The sequence below is a fragment of the Rhinolophus ferrumequinum genome, chromosome X (assembly GCF_004115265.2).
Source record: "Rhinolophus ferrumequinum isolate MPI-CBG mRhiFer1 chromosome X, mRhiFer1_v1.p, whole genome shotgun sequence".
NCBI lineage: Eukaryota > Metazoa > Chordata > Mammalia > Chiroptera > Rhinolophidae > Rhinolophus > Rhinolophus ferrumequinum.
Window position 1 is genome coordinate 97,281,094 of NC_046284.1, and position 14,827 is coordinate 97,295,920.

At 39.2% G+C, this 14,827-nt stretch overlaps 1 protein-coding gene across 1 annotated transcript; it reads right to left on the reverse strand.

The window, feature by feature from the left end:
• Nucleotides 1–12,905: 12,905 nt before the first annotated feature.
• MAGEB16 (MAGE family member B16) lies at nt 12,906–13,919 on the reverse strand. The gene has a single exon (XM_033100055.1). It carries the CDS (start codon nt 13,917–13,919, stop codon nt 12,906–12,908), a length of 1,014 nt encoding a protein of 337 aa, XP_032955946.1.
• Nucleotides 13,920–14,827: the final 908 nt, after the last annotated feature.

Below are 14,827 nucleotides of genomic sequence, written 5' to 3' on the forward strand. Positions count from 1 at the left end.
AAGGGTTTGGTTTATGAAAACAAAGCAAACACCTCATTTTTTGCTAGCAAATATTAAGGTGCATTTTCTTGCATTAATTTTTTCCATTTTAGTTAGAAGATACAATATAGATTATAAATTTTTTTCAACAGCATTTCCAAGGATAATTCTTTAAATGCAATGCTGTTCCAGGCTTTGGGTACTAACTGGCCCAGAGCTGCATTTACATTGCAAAGGGGTTTGACTTCAAGAAAATGCTTCAGAAGCGTTAGAAGTGTTCTGCTTAAGCCTAGGGGTGACTAGAGAAGACTGATCAGATTAAGAAATTAAGTATTATTACAGTTATTACAAGTTCTCTATTGCTATCTACATATTTGTATTTCTTTATGTCATTTTAAAAAGTGATATGAATGCTAGCTAATGTTTAAACTTAATTTTTTTTCTTTCACAGAACACGAAACACCTTTATTACACGGATTTAGCTAGGAGGGATGATTTATTTGCCTTTCCGAGCCTTGATTTTCCTCAGATAGAACTCCAGCTCCTTGCCCTCTAGCACATAGCCAAACAAGCCTGGTCTTGAAGCAATGCATGCAAGAAGCTTGCCTTGCTGGAAGTGCTCCTCTAGAAGACTGATGATTTTGGCATTCTTTTTCTTTTCATCATATTTCTTCTGCATTTTCTTTGATCGTTTTTTGTTTAAAATCTCTTCCTCTTCGGTGATAAAAATCAAATTAAAGCATATTTAAATGGAAACATGCTTTCTTTCCTCATTGACCTTTTTACTAGAAATAATGTTCAGGGTTTAAGATGATAGATGAGATTTTACAGATATAGCTTTTAATGTTCACAAATGTAGGATGTTTCTTTGAAGGACAAATTAAAAATTAAAAATAAATGTGACATAAAGTATCAATTACAACAACCTTTGATTTTAAATTCCATGGAAAAAAACTTATGGGAAACTGCTAACTGGAATGTTTGGCACAATTTGCCCCTGTGAACCAACACCATGAAATGACAGTGCCTAAGTCACAGAATGTCATTCTTAACAACATTTTCAACCCTCTAGCATATAGAAAAATCTCAAAAAGTGGCTACTATAATTGAAAAAGTGTTTTTGTAGGTATGTGCCAGTAATGGATATATAAAGTACTGGCCACAGAAAAAAATAGTGATCATGTTATTTAGTGGTTTTCTGATATTGTTTTGCTAAAAGTTGAACTGTTGTATTTTTTTCTTTCTAAAACAAAATTTACACAGAAGCCCAGTAGTTAAAATAAAAACATCTTCTTGCAAAAGAGGTATACAGACTTTTTTTTTTTTTCTCCTTCCCTTGAACAGTTTCCCTTCTCCTTATCTATTTCTCACTACTACTCCATGAAATACTAGTTTGGTGGAACAGATGTATTCAATGTCTTTTTGTCATTAGACATAATTAGACTTAGTTCCTTCCTTAAGGTCTCGGTGTTGGTTATGTGAGTTCCAGGGCTATCAACTAATAATAGTTCACGTTGAATCTACTATGATTTTCAAAATTTCCTTCCTACAAATGGAAATTAGTAACTTAAATCATGTTGCACATAAATATGAGAAGTAAAATGATCTGATATCTTAATGGGCACTAGAAATAAACTAATTAATTAATTAAAAGAAAAAAAAGTCCCCATTATGAATGATATTTATAGGTATTTGAGCAGCCTGTGATGGCTGCAGACTCAAATACTGTCTTGGAGTTGGGAAGACTCACAATAGGATGCTATATCATGCTTCCTCCATTGGACTCTTCATATCCCCATCACCCTGTCAGTTCAAAAAGGAAGAGTACAATTTCCACAGGTTCTGAGTCAAATATGTAAATTTCTGCACCTTAGCTTAACCCTCTCTCCCAGGCAGTGGAGTAGTGATCAGTCAGAAGATACCTACTCTCTGGTGTGTCACAAACTCGGGAAACATGCCAAGCAGTCTGTGTGGGGACATAATCTGCATTATTTTAGAAGACGTGTCCACATTTAGCCATCTATCTGAACATCAGCCTAGGAAATTAGTACCAGCATAGCCCCTTTCAAATTTCTTCCCTTTTGTAGCTGCATGCTGCCTTCCATTGCTCATTGGTACTTCTGGCCTGTCTCAACTCTGTCATCACTCATTAACATTTATATAGCCCAGACCTCAATGGAGAGGGCCCAGTGTATATTGAGACAAAACACCCATCGCTAGCAGGAATCAAGACCAATACCAGCCATGATACATTGGTAAAGGTTCGGTGGACCACCAGTGTGGTCAAGACATGTAGCTTTCCCAGAATCCATCGGTAACATTACTGGATGATACAGGAGACAGCTATACATGGCCTAAGAGTAGGTGGGGGACTTCTATGGGATGGTGCATATTCCAAGTCTTTTCATTCAGTAGAACTCCCCACTCAGGTAACCATATAATTTCATGTTTTTGTTTTTTTCTTTTGTTTTCAATTAAAGTTTATTGGGGTGACAATTGTTAGTAAATTTACATAGGTTTCAGGTACACAATTCTGTATTACATCATCTATAAATCCCATTGTGTGTTCACAACCCAGAGTCAGTTCTCCTTCCATCACTATATATTTGATCCCCCTTACCCTCATCTCCCACCCCCCACCCCCTTACCCGCTGGTAACCACTAAATTATTGTCTGTGTCTATGAGTTTTTGTCATTTGTTTGTCTTGTTCTTTTGTTGTTTTTGGTTTATATACCACATATCAGTGAAATCATGGTTCTCTGCTTTTTCAGTCTGACTTATTTCGTTTAGAATTATACTCTCAAGATCTATCCATGTTGTCACAGATGGTCCTATTTCATCTTTTCTTACCGCCGAATAGTATTCCATTGCGTATATATACAACTTCTTTATCCATTAATCTATCGAAGGACATTTTGGTTATTTCCATGTCTTGGCCACTGTAAACAAAGCTGCAGTGAACATTGGAGCACACGTGTCTTTATGGATAAATGGTTTCATATTTTTTGGGTAGATACCCAGGAGAGGGATTGCTGGGTCATGTGGTAATTCTATTCGTAATTTTCTGAGGAACCTCCCCACTGCCTTCCATAGTGGCTGCATCAGTCTGCATTCCCACCAACAGTGTATAAGGGTTCCTTTTTCTCCACAGCCTATCCAACACTTATTACTATTTGTCCTGTTGATGATAGCCATTCTGACTGGGGTGAGGTGATATCTCATTATGATTTTTATTTGCATTTCTCTGATGATTAGTGATGTTGAGCATTTTCTCATATGTCTATTTGACATTTTTATGTCCTCTTTGGAGAAATGTCTCTTCAGGTCCTCTGCCCATTTTTCAATTGGGTTGTTTTTTTTGTTGTTGTTGAGTTGCATGAGTTCCTTGTATATTTTAGATATTAGCCCCTTATCGCAGGCATTGTTTGGAAATTCCTCTCCCATTTAGTTGGCTGCCTCTTTATTTTGTCGATGGTTTCTTTTGCTGTGCAGAAGCTTTTAAGTTTGACATAGTCCCATTCATTTATTTTAGCTTTTACTTCCCTTGCCTTTGGAATCAAATTAATAAAATGCTCTTTGAACCCAAGGTCCACAAGTTTAGTACCTATGTTTTCTTCTATGCAGTTTATTGTGTCAGGCCTTATGCTTAAGCCTTGGATCCATTTTGAATTAATTTTGGTACATGGTGACAGATAGCAGTCCAGTTTCTTTCTTTTGCACGTGGCTTTCCAATTCTGCCAGCACCATTTATTGAAGAGGCTGTCTTTTCTCCAATGTATATTTTTTGCTTCTTTGTCAAAAATTATCTGTCCATATTTATGTGGTTTTATTTCTGAGTTCTCAATTCTATTCCATTGGTCTACATGTCTGTTTTACTGCCAAGACCATGCTGTTTTGATTATTGTAGCCCTGTAGTACAAGCTAAAGTCAGGGAGTGTGATACTTCCAGCATTGTTCTTTTTTCTTAAGATTGCTTTGGCTATTTGGGGTCTTTTGTGGTTCCAAACAAATCTGATGATTTTTTTGTTCTATTTCCTTAAAAAATCCCATTGGGATTTTGATGAGGATTGCATTACATCTTTATATTGCTTTGGGTAATATGGCCATTTTAACTATGTTGATTCTTCCAAACCATGAGCACGGAATGTCTTTCCATTTCTTTGTGTCTTCTTCAATTTCTTTAAAAAATGTCTTATAGTTTACAGCATATAGTTTACTTCACATCCTTGGTTAAATTTATTCATAGGTATTTTATGCTTTTTGCTGCAATTGCAAAAGGAATAGTTTTTTTTATTTCTTTTTCTGAGATTTCATTGTTAGTATATAGAAATGCAATGGACTTTTGTATATTGATTTCGTAGCTGGAACTTGACTGTGTTCGTTGATTGTTTCTAATAGCTTTTTGGTGGAGTCTTTAGGGTTTTCTATATATAGCATCATGTCATCTGCAAAGAGTGATAATTTAACTTCTTCATTCCCAATTTGGATGCCTTTTATTTCTTTCTCTTGCCTGATTGCTCTGGCGACGACTTCCAATACTATCTTGAAAAGCAGAAGTGATGGGGGATAGCCCTGTCATGTTCCTGAACGTAGAGCAAAGGGCTGCAGTTTTTCACCATTAATTATGAGATTAGCTGAGGGCTTGTCATATATGGCCTTTATTATGTTAACCCTAACCCTTCTATACCTATTTTATTAAGTGTTTTAATCATAAATGGATGTTGTATCTTGTCAAATGCTTTTTCTGCATCAATTGATATAATCATATGATTTTTGTCCTTTATTTTGATTATGTGATGTATCACACTGATGGATTTGCGAATGTTGAACCATCCTTGTGCCCCTGGGATGAAGCCCATTTGGTTGTGATGAGTACTCTTTTTAAGGCATTGTTGCATTTGATTTGCTATAATTTTGTTTAGGCTTTTTGTATCTGTATTCATCAGAGATATTGGTCTGTAGTTTTCTTTTTTTGTGTAGTCCTTGCCAGGTTTTGGTATCAGGGTAAGTTGGCCTCATGAAATGAGTTAGGGAGTACTGTCTCTTCTTTAATTTTTTGGAAGAGTGAGCAGGGTTGTCATTAGATCCTCTTTGAATGTTTGGTAGAACTCACTAGTGAAGCCATCTGGCCCTGGACGTTGCTTTTGGGAAGGTTTCGGATGACTCATTCAATTTTCTTACTGGTGATCGGTTTGTTTAGATTTTCCAGTTCTTCATGGTTCAGCCTTGGAAGGCTATATGTTTCTAAGAACTTGTCCATTTCTTCTAGGTTATTGAATTTGGTGGCATACAGTCCTACATATTATTCTTGGATGATCCTTTGTATTTCTGTGGCATCTGTGATAACTTCCCCTTTTTCATTTTTGATTTTGTTTATTAGTGTCTTCTCTCTTTTTATCTTAGTGAGCCTAGTCAAGGGTTTGTCAATTTTGTTAATCTTTTCAAAGAACCAGCTCTTTGTCACATTAATTTTTTCTATTGTGTTTTTGTTCTCTATTTCATTTAGTTCTGCTCTGATTTTTATTATTTCCTTTCTTCTGCTGACCTTGGGTTTCATTTGTTCTTCTTTTTCTAGTTCTTTAAGGTGTAATGTGAGGTTATTTTTCTGGGATTTTTCTTGTTTCTTGAGATAGGCCTGTAATGATATAAATTTCTCTGTTAAAACTGCTTTCACTGCATCCCAAATATTTTGGTAGGATGTATTTTCATTCTGATTTGTTTCTATGTATCTTTTGATCTCTCCTCTAATTTTTTTCTTTGACCCGGTTATTCTTTAAAAGTATGTTGTTTAATCTCTATATATTTGTGGTTTTCCTGCTTTCTTTTTGCAGTTGATATCCAATTTCAAAGGCTTGTGACCAGAGAATATGCTTGGTATGATTTCAATCTTCTTAAATTTGGTGAGGTTAGTTTTATGTTCCAATATATGGTCTATCCTTGAGAAGGTTCCATGTACACTAGAAAAAAATGCATAGTGTGATGTTTTAGGATGAAGTGCTCTATAAATGCCAATTATGTCCATTTCATCTAATGTGTCATTTTGGGCTGCTACTTCAATATTTATTTTCTGTTTGGATGATCTATCCATAGCTGTCAATGATGTATTTAGGGCCTCTAGTATAATTGTGTTTTGGTCAATTTCTCCCTTTAGTTCTGTTAGTAGTTGCTTGGTATATTTCGTTGCTCCCTGATTGCAGGCATAAATATTGATGAGTGTTATGTCTTCTTGTTGTATAGTCCCCTTTACCATTATGAAATGTCCATCTTTGTCTCTTGTTACCTTTTTCACCTTGAAGTCTGTTTCATCTGATATCAGTATGGCTACACCTGATTTTCTCTGGATACCATTTGCTTGAAGTGTCAATTTCCTCCCTTTTACTTTGAGTCTATGCTTGTCCTTGCAGCTGAGATGTGTTTCTTGGAGACAGCATATGGTTGGGTTCAGTTTTTTTGATCCAATCTGCTACTCTGTGCCTTTTTCTTGGTGAGTTCAGTCCATTCACATTTAGGGTGATTATTGATGTGTGAGGATTTCCTACCATACTATCTTTAGTTTTCTGGTAAAACTGTGTCTCCATTGTTTCTTTGCCTTTTTGTTGTTGTCTATTATTTCTGTATGGTGGTATTTTACGATGTTTCCCTCTGTTTCTTCCTTTACTACAGTACATTTCAGTTCTGGATTTTTTTTGAGTGGTTATCCTTAAGTTTATATAAAACAAAGTTTGATATTTAGAGTATTCCATTTTCTTCAGCACGCTTACTTTCTCCATTCCCATATTCTGGTTCAGGCCTTTACTCTCCCCCTTTTTATGTTTTCATTGCCATAAATTGTCCCTGTTGTTCGAATAGCCTCCTTTAGTATTTCTTGTAGTGCAGGTCGTATATTAGAAAATTCCCTCGACTTCTGTATGTCTGGAAAGGTCTTTATTCCTCCTTCATAGCTAAAGGATATCTTTGCTGGATATATTATTCTTGGCTCATAATTTCTCTCTTTCAATAGTTTGAATATTTGGTTCAACTCCCTCCTGGCTTGTAGAGTTTCTGCTGAGAAATCTGATGATAGTCTAATGGGCTTTCCTTTGTAGGTTACTGTCTTCTTTCCCTGGCTGCCTTGAGGATTCTTTTTTTGTCGTTGATTTTTGACAGCTTCAATGCAATGTGCCTTGGAGAAGGCCTATTGGGGTTGAGGTAATTAGGTGTTCTATTTGCTTCTTGGATTCGAGGATCCAGTTCTTTCCATAAGTTTGGGAAATTCTCATCAACTATTTGTTTGAATATACTCTCTGTTCCCTTCTTTCTTTCTTCTCCTTCTGGTATGCCCATTATTCTTATATTGCTCTTTCTGATGGAGTCAGAAAGTTCTTGTAGAGTTCTTTCATTTCTTTTAAGTCTCAAGTCTCTTTCTTCTTCCATCTGTGTCATTCCAGGTTTCTATCTTCGATGTCACTGATTCTTTCCTCCATCTGGTCAATTCTATTCCCTAAGCTGGCTATTTCATTCTTAATTTCTTCTATTGTGTTCTTAATCTCCAGAAATTCTATTTGGTTCTTTTTTAAAATTTCCATCTCTTTGGTAAAATGTTCATGTTGTTCTTTGATTGTGTTTCTGAGTTCATTAAATTGCCTTTCTGTGTTTTCTTGCATCTCATTGAGTTTTTTCAGACCGGCAATCTTGAATTCTCTCATTTAAGGCACATATTTCCATATCTTTAACTTAATTTTCTGGTGAATTTTCATTTTCTTTGAGCTGTCTTGTTGCCTTTGTTGTTCATGGCAATTAATGATTTATTGTTTCTCTTCTTAGACATCTACAAGAGTGGGTTCTGTAACTGGTTGATAGGAAAATGTGTTTCTTTTGTTTTCCAGTATGTGTTGGTAGAATGTTTTATTTTCTTTCCGAGTGCAGCCTTTTATTTCTCTCACACTGTATTGTTATGCTTTCTCTGCACTATTCCAGCTTGTCACACAATGGGGGGATTCCCTGGAATGTGGACTTCTTCTCTGTTAACAGTTCACCAGGGTCATAGGGCGTCTTTTCCCTGTGGTGATACCGAGAGCTTTTGAATTTCCAAAGCTCTTCCTGCACCAGATTCAGAGCCCATGTGTTTCAGCAGTTCTGATTACTCTTGCAGGGATCGCCCAGATAGATGGGGACGGGTGGGGTGAGTAGTGAGAGGTGGCCCAGAGCAATGGTGGCAACCACCACCACAGCCAGTCCTTCTTCCACAGCTCCCTCCCCTTTGCCGGAACTAGTTGGGCTGCGAATCTGTGTCTGCGGACTACAGTTTTCAGCACTGCAAATGTTCTGTTCCTTTCTTCTGACACTGCTGCTGTTCTGCTTGTAGCACTGGGCAGGTGGGGGCGGGGCGAGCTCTGGGAGGGTCAGAAGGGGGCGGCTAATCTCAGGGCCTAAGGCTTCCGTTCTCTGCAGTAGTGAGGGATTAAACCACCGTTTTCAGCCTTCTTCCCTCCGTCTTTGCTCCGTGGTCTCTGACGTGATTGTTGGGTTCAGCCGTGTTATATGCTGTCTCTTCAGCCCTGTGGGCCATAAACGGAGCCCTAGCAGTCTGAGTTCTTCCCTCTCCTGCATCTGCAGTAGTTCCGGGATGCAGCGAGTTTGAAGCACTGAGCTAGGTGCGCGTCCTGCGCAGCCGCGTCTCCGCACTCCTTCCCTCCTCCCTTGCTCGTGCAATTTGCCCACCTTTAGGTGAATTCAGTAGTGAGCCTCTACCTCTTGCCTGTCTGCTGTGCAGGTAGTCCTTCGTGGAGTTATAGTTGTTCCATTTGTTATAAATTCCAGGGGTGATTTCAAGAGGCTCGCCTCACACCACCATTTTGATGTAATTTCTAGCTATTAGTGGTAATTCAGAAATTTCCCAAGCCTGTTCATGTGAATTTTCCTGGACTCTCCACCCAGATTCCCCACTTTCACTCCTTTTGGTCCTTTCTCCATCATACACTGAACTCTGGATTGAGAATGCTGACTACCCGCCTGCTCTTGGCCCTCTGGACTTGAATTTACATGTGATCTCTCTTATGGACTCTGGATATTGCTCTTTCCCCAGATTGTCATCCCTCAAAAAGTGTAAGTGTCGTATCTGGCTTCATTCCCTGTCAATTGGTCATTTTGAACAAATCCTTGCTTCGCAAATTAAGCACTTTTGATTTCTAAAATATAAGTGTGTGTGTTTATGGTATTCACATGCATTAATCTGTGAGAATATGAATTGGAAGAGTATTTTTGGGATATAATTTTTGCAATATTTAGACAAATTTACAATCTTCACACACTCTCCACTTTTACCCAATTTCTACCTTGCTATCAGAACGACAGACTTTATTCCAATAAGTCCTATTAATATTTCAGTTCTAGGGGCAGTCGGGTGGCTCAGTTGGTTAGAGCGTGAGCTCTGAAAAACAGGGTTGCCGGTTTGATTCCCACATGGACCAGTGAGCTATACCCTCCACAACTAGATTGAAGAGAACGAGCTGCTGCTGAGCTGCCAGAGGGGCGGCTGGATGGTTCAGTTTGTTTGAGCGTGAGCTCTTAAGGACAAGGTTGCCAGTTCAATTCCCGCATTGGATGGTAGGCTGTGCTCCCTGCAACTAAAATTGAAAACAGCAATTGGACCTGGAGCTGAGCTGTGCCCTCTATAACTAGATTGAAAGACAATGACTTGGAGCTCATGAGCCCTGGAGAAACACACTGTTCTCCAATATCCCCCAATAAAAGTTATTTAAAAATACATAAAAATTTCTGTTCTGTAAGTCATAGCAACAAATGGGAAACAAATTATGTGTCCATCAGAAGGAAATGGTTAAATTAATTTCGGCACACATGCTATGGGAACAGTTGTAATAGTGAAGTGTATCTATATATGTATTGTCACAGAAAGAGCCTGCATTCATGTTAAGTGGGAAAAACAAATGGCATAATAATATGTATATCAATACCCATTGTTTTAAAATCATAATGTATTTTTATAACACATTCACATGAGAAAGCCTAGAATTAACTTTAAAATAAAACACTAGATTAATTGTGGACATCTCGGAGAATGTGGCTGAATTATAAAGGAATATTATAAAGGTGGAGATTGTGACTTGCCGTGTTTTTTGAATTTTTGCACTAAGAATATGTGCACTACCAGCTTTGTCTCTTCCCTTCTGTACTGTTTCTCAAGTACTTGTAATTCATAATAATATGTCAAAATGGCATATTCTGAACCTCTACACCCAAAAGATCTGGAGCTAGACAAAAATGGCAGCCTCGGCCTCTAAGGATGGCAGTGTGGAGGTTTCTCAAAAAATTAAGAATAGAATTACCATATGACCCAGCAATCCCTCTCCTGGGTATCTACCCAAAAAACCTGAAAACATTTATTCATAAAGACATGTGTGCTCCAATGTTCATTGCAGCTTTATTTACGGTGGCCAAGACATGGAAACAATCAAAATGTCCTTCGACAGATGATTGGATAAAGAAGTTGTGGTATATATAGGGAACACTATTTGGCAGTAAGAAAAGATGAAATAGTACCATTAGTGACAACATGGAAGGATCCTGAGAGTATAACGCTAAGCGAAATAAGTCAGACAGAAAAAGTCAAGAACCATATGATTTCACTGATATGTGGTATATAAAACTGAAAACAACAAAAGAACAAGACAAATGAAGGAACAAATACTCACAGACATATAGTTTAGGGGTTTCCACAGGGTAAGGGGGGAGGAGGAGCTCTAGGAGAGGGTAAATGGGATCTAATATATGGTGATGGAAAGAGAACTGACTCTGGGTGGTGAACACACAATGTGAGATATAGATAACGTATTACAGAATTGTACACCTGAAATCTATGTAACTTTACTAACAATTGTCACCCCAATAAACTCTAATTAAAAAAAAAAAATGCCAGCCCCTCGGCAAGGTCAGCTGTCTGGGGTTAAGTGCAGCCATATCCCAGGTAAATGAAGCCCACAGAAAATGCCCAAATTGTAGTCATCATTTTTACCTTTCTTCTTTACATATCCTTTTAGCACTTTGGGTTCAAGGTCTTTTAATTCCAAGAGGCATTATGGAGTAGTGAGAAAAGAAATGAATCAAGAGACAGAAAGTGGGCCATAGGCCGGCGGAGTGGAGCAGAGTGAGCTCTAGAAAAATTCAGACCAGAAGTCTAGCCCTCAGCTTTGTCACATACCAGACCTGTGAACTCAGGCACATTCCCAAGCTTTGTAACTCGCAGGTTCTTCATCTGAGAGACTAATAAGCCCTGTCATGTTTTACTATTGGAAAGAATGCAATGCATGTAAAGCATCTGGCACAGTACTGGCATACTTTAGGTTTTTAGTGAATGGCAGCTATTACTGCGATGATTTTGACCACCTACCCTACCACCTTCACCCAGGTGATTTTTAAAACTCCAGTGTTTCACAGAACATATAGCACTATAGGACATGGAATATCAGATCAACCAAAATGCTGCTTAGCAAGTAAACGATGGTAAATATATATCCTCCAAAGTTGTGTTCTTTAATAATAGGGAAGGAAATTCTTCTCCAGCTGGATGCTAACTTGAAATCCCTAGAATTTCTTCAACGATGAATCCCTCACTGCCTTAGCTTCTATTCCATTCAAACAACCCCTATTTTTATTAATTTCACACCCATTAAAACTATAAGCATTTCTTCAACTATGACAAATTATACCGAAAATAACCTATTAAAATATCCCTTAAGTGGAGTAGTCTCTGGCTCTCCCAGCCCAGGGCAACAAATGCTAACTCAGTGGTTTCTAAGGTATCTCACCTCAGGAAAGTCACTATTACCTTTCAAAAACTCCTTGAAGATGATGTATGTAAAAGACTTAGTCTGCAATGGCACACAGGCAAGGTCACAGGACAATATCCATTCCTGCCCCAGTGGAGATTTCTCTCTTTTTAAACTATGACCCCAAAGTAACTGTGAAGAACAACTTTCCACTCCAGGTTTTCGAGTCTAAACTCTGAGACCCACCATCTGTAGATCTGATCCCTGATCATCATGCCCTCAGCCTCTTCTTGCCCTACATCCAAATTTAACGTAAGATAAAATCTCACTGAAGGAATTCCAGCTTCCCCAAGCCTCCAATTTCCTTGCCCCAGGGCACTTATGCTTGACAGTCTCATACGGAACACCTCCACTCACCTGCTAACTCCTTCTTACACTTGCCCTCTAAATATTAGAAGATAACCTAACATTATTATTACAGAATTGCCAATTCTGTAAGTAAAGGTTATAAGGGCAGGTCCTAGGCCTTACTTATCCTAGAATCTCGAGGACTAATGTGGTAATTTTAAGATAGCAAATTTTCAATAAATTTTGGGGAATAAAAGGAACAGTAAGCACAGGATCTAATTTATTAAGATTTATTGCTTACACATTCACAAACAAGTTAAGCAAATTCAAGCATATAGCATTTAAATTTATACAACAAAAAATAAAAGGTATATGATGGCAATAAATTGACAATCTTTTATTTGAGCTCTATTTCCTGAACCCAACTATCTTAAAACTGATTTCTTTCACATTTCCAGTAAATGCCTATAGAAATGCCATATTATAGTTTACTCCAGATGACAACATTTGATGGTTTTACAATTTGTTTTCAAAAACAACAAAATTCTTCCTATGAAACCTCATTAGGGCATTAAACGTGTGAACAATATCATTCATAAACTTGGAGATTTTGAAGTTAAATCTACACTAAAAAACCATTTGAACAATTCGTATGTCAAAAAATAAAAGAATAAATTTTCAAGTTACACATACAGAATAGGAACACAGGCATATACATGTGCTGTGTCCCTTTCAGCTTCATCTCACACCTAAATTCTATGAACACTAACTGCCTCTTCAAACAACACATGAGGAAACTATCCCTGACTTCCCTAAGTGTGGTAGAAGCTGCTAGGCTTGGCGCTAAAACTGGCAGTAGCCATGGAGGTAGAGGCAGCCATGGCTGAAATTCTGGCATGGGCCCTCTCTTCTTCATCTTGCAAAGCCTCCTCATACTGCGATGGGAAAGAACTTGGGTCAGTCCCATTAACCTTGGCCAGGAACTCCAGGACTTGCATCTTGGTGGTTTCAGCATGCGCTCTTGGGCCCCACAGGAATTCAAATTGCACAGGATCACTGTTGGCCACTTGCTGGTACTTCAGGTAGTTTTCCTCCACGAAAACTTTCGTGATGAGCTCCCTGACCTCTCCAAAGATGAAGTGCTTCGTCTCAGAATATATCCCCGTCAAATTCAGAACTTCCCAGATTTTCTCTTCGGTGGCACGGTTGCCATTCATGAAGATCACACCCAGGATAAGTATCAGGACGCCGGTCTTGGGTATGCCCTTTTCACCATGCAGCATCCCATCATAGGTGAGGCCAATTTTGATGAGAATGCCATAGTAGTGGTTGATGGGATCCACTTCTTTCACATCAAGGCCGAAGACTATCTCCAGACGCTCAGAGGCTCTCAGGAAGATCTCAACAAAGTGGTCTTTGTACTCCTTGGTGACACTCAACATATCTGCCTTGGTTAGTGGCCCTTTCATTTGATACTTGAGCAGCATGAAATTCACCAACAAACCCACATTCTTATCAAAAGCATCTATGGGCACATTCCTGGGGTCTGGCCCAGCCTGTGAGGCCGTATCATTCTCCTCTTGGTTACTGGAGCCTGTATACGATTTGCTTGATGAGTTGGCTCTGACAGCAGTGGAAGATGAGGGGAAACTCTGAACACCCTCAGGAGCACTAGGTATGCCAGCATCAGGAGCCCCCTTTGAATTGCCAGGCATTGTAGGACAGGAGGAGAGATGGGTCTCCTCCAGAGCCTGGGAGACCTGTGCAAGCTCCAGGCCCAGCATCTCACTGTGTGAGCATTGTGGATTCTTCTGATGAAAAGCCATGACGACTTTTGTGGGTCGCACTAATGAGGAGTGTGCACAAGAAGGCAGGCACTGCGGAGTCACTGCCTAAGGGAAAGAAGGCAGATATGAGTGGCCTCAGCTGCTAAGTTCAACTGTGGTAGCTCTGATAAAAGCCACCTCCCATGGATCTTTCCTGGCAGTTCTATGGGGCCTTATAGGTCTCCTGAGCTCCTGACTCCTGTGTCCCCCAAGAACATGAAGGAGAAATTCTGAATGTTCCTCAGGGTGCAGCCAGCCAACCAGGCTAAGAATTCTCAGGGATGACAGCAGACAGGTGTGGTTGGGTTCTGTAGAACCATTTCTGTTCTAAAGAGAGTGGTCCCTTCAGTGCCCATTCAAGGTTGATTATTAGGCATTCGATAGGGTCTAGGTCACTTCCCCCATGCTAAATGAGGCTGTCCCCCTAAGACCAAATCACATCTCCTTTGAGTCCTTACTCTGTGTCTCCATGTGGAATCCTGGACTGCCTGGTCACTCTGTCCACTGCTGATCTCAACCTGGCCCCTTCAGACCAAAACTGCCATCTCTCTTGGACCCCAGTGTATAAAGTGAGGTGTTGAGACTACAGGCCATCCTTGTCTGGGACCTCCCACAGATGACTATAGGAGAAGGGTAGTTACCATGGGGTCCCATCTTTACTCAAGTGGATGGTCAGCTCTTTGCTCACATAAGGTCTGCAGCTTAACACTTGAGAGTATATAATACTCCTCCCCTCTGACATTATGTTGCTCCCTCATACTAAGTGGTCTTGTCTCTGTGACCACTGAGGATGAATTAAGGGGGTAATCACAGCCACAGTTTCCCAACTGTGACAGCAGGATAGGGCTCTGTTGAGTTCATTCTGTTCTAGGGTGGGTGTTCCCATCAGTCTCACTTAGGGTCCTTCC

Bases quoted from the DNA above. Each gene is read 5' to 3' on its own strand.
- MAGEB16 (XM_033100055.1), bottom strand. From the start codon at position 13,919: ATGGCTTTTCATCAGAAGAATCCACAATGCTCACACAGTGAGATGCTG.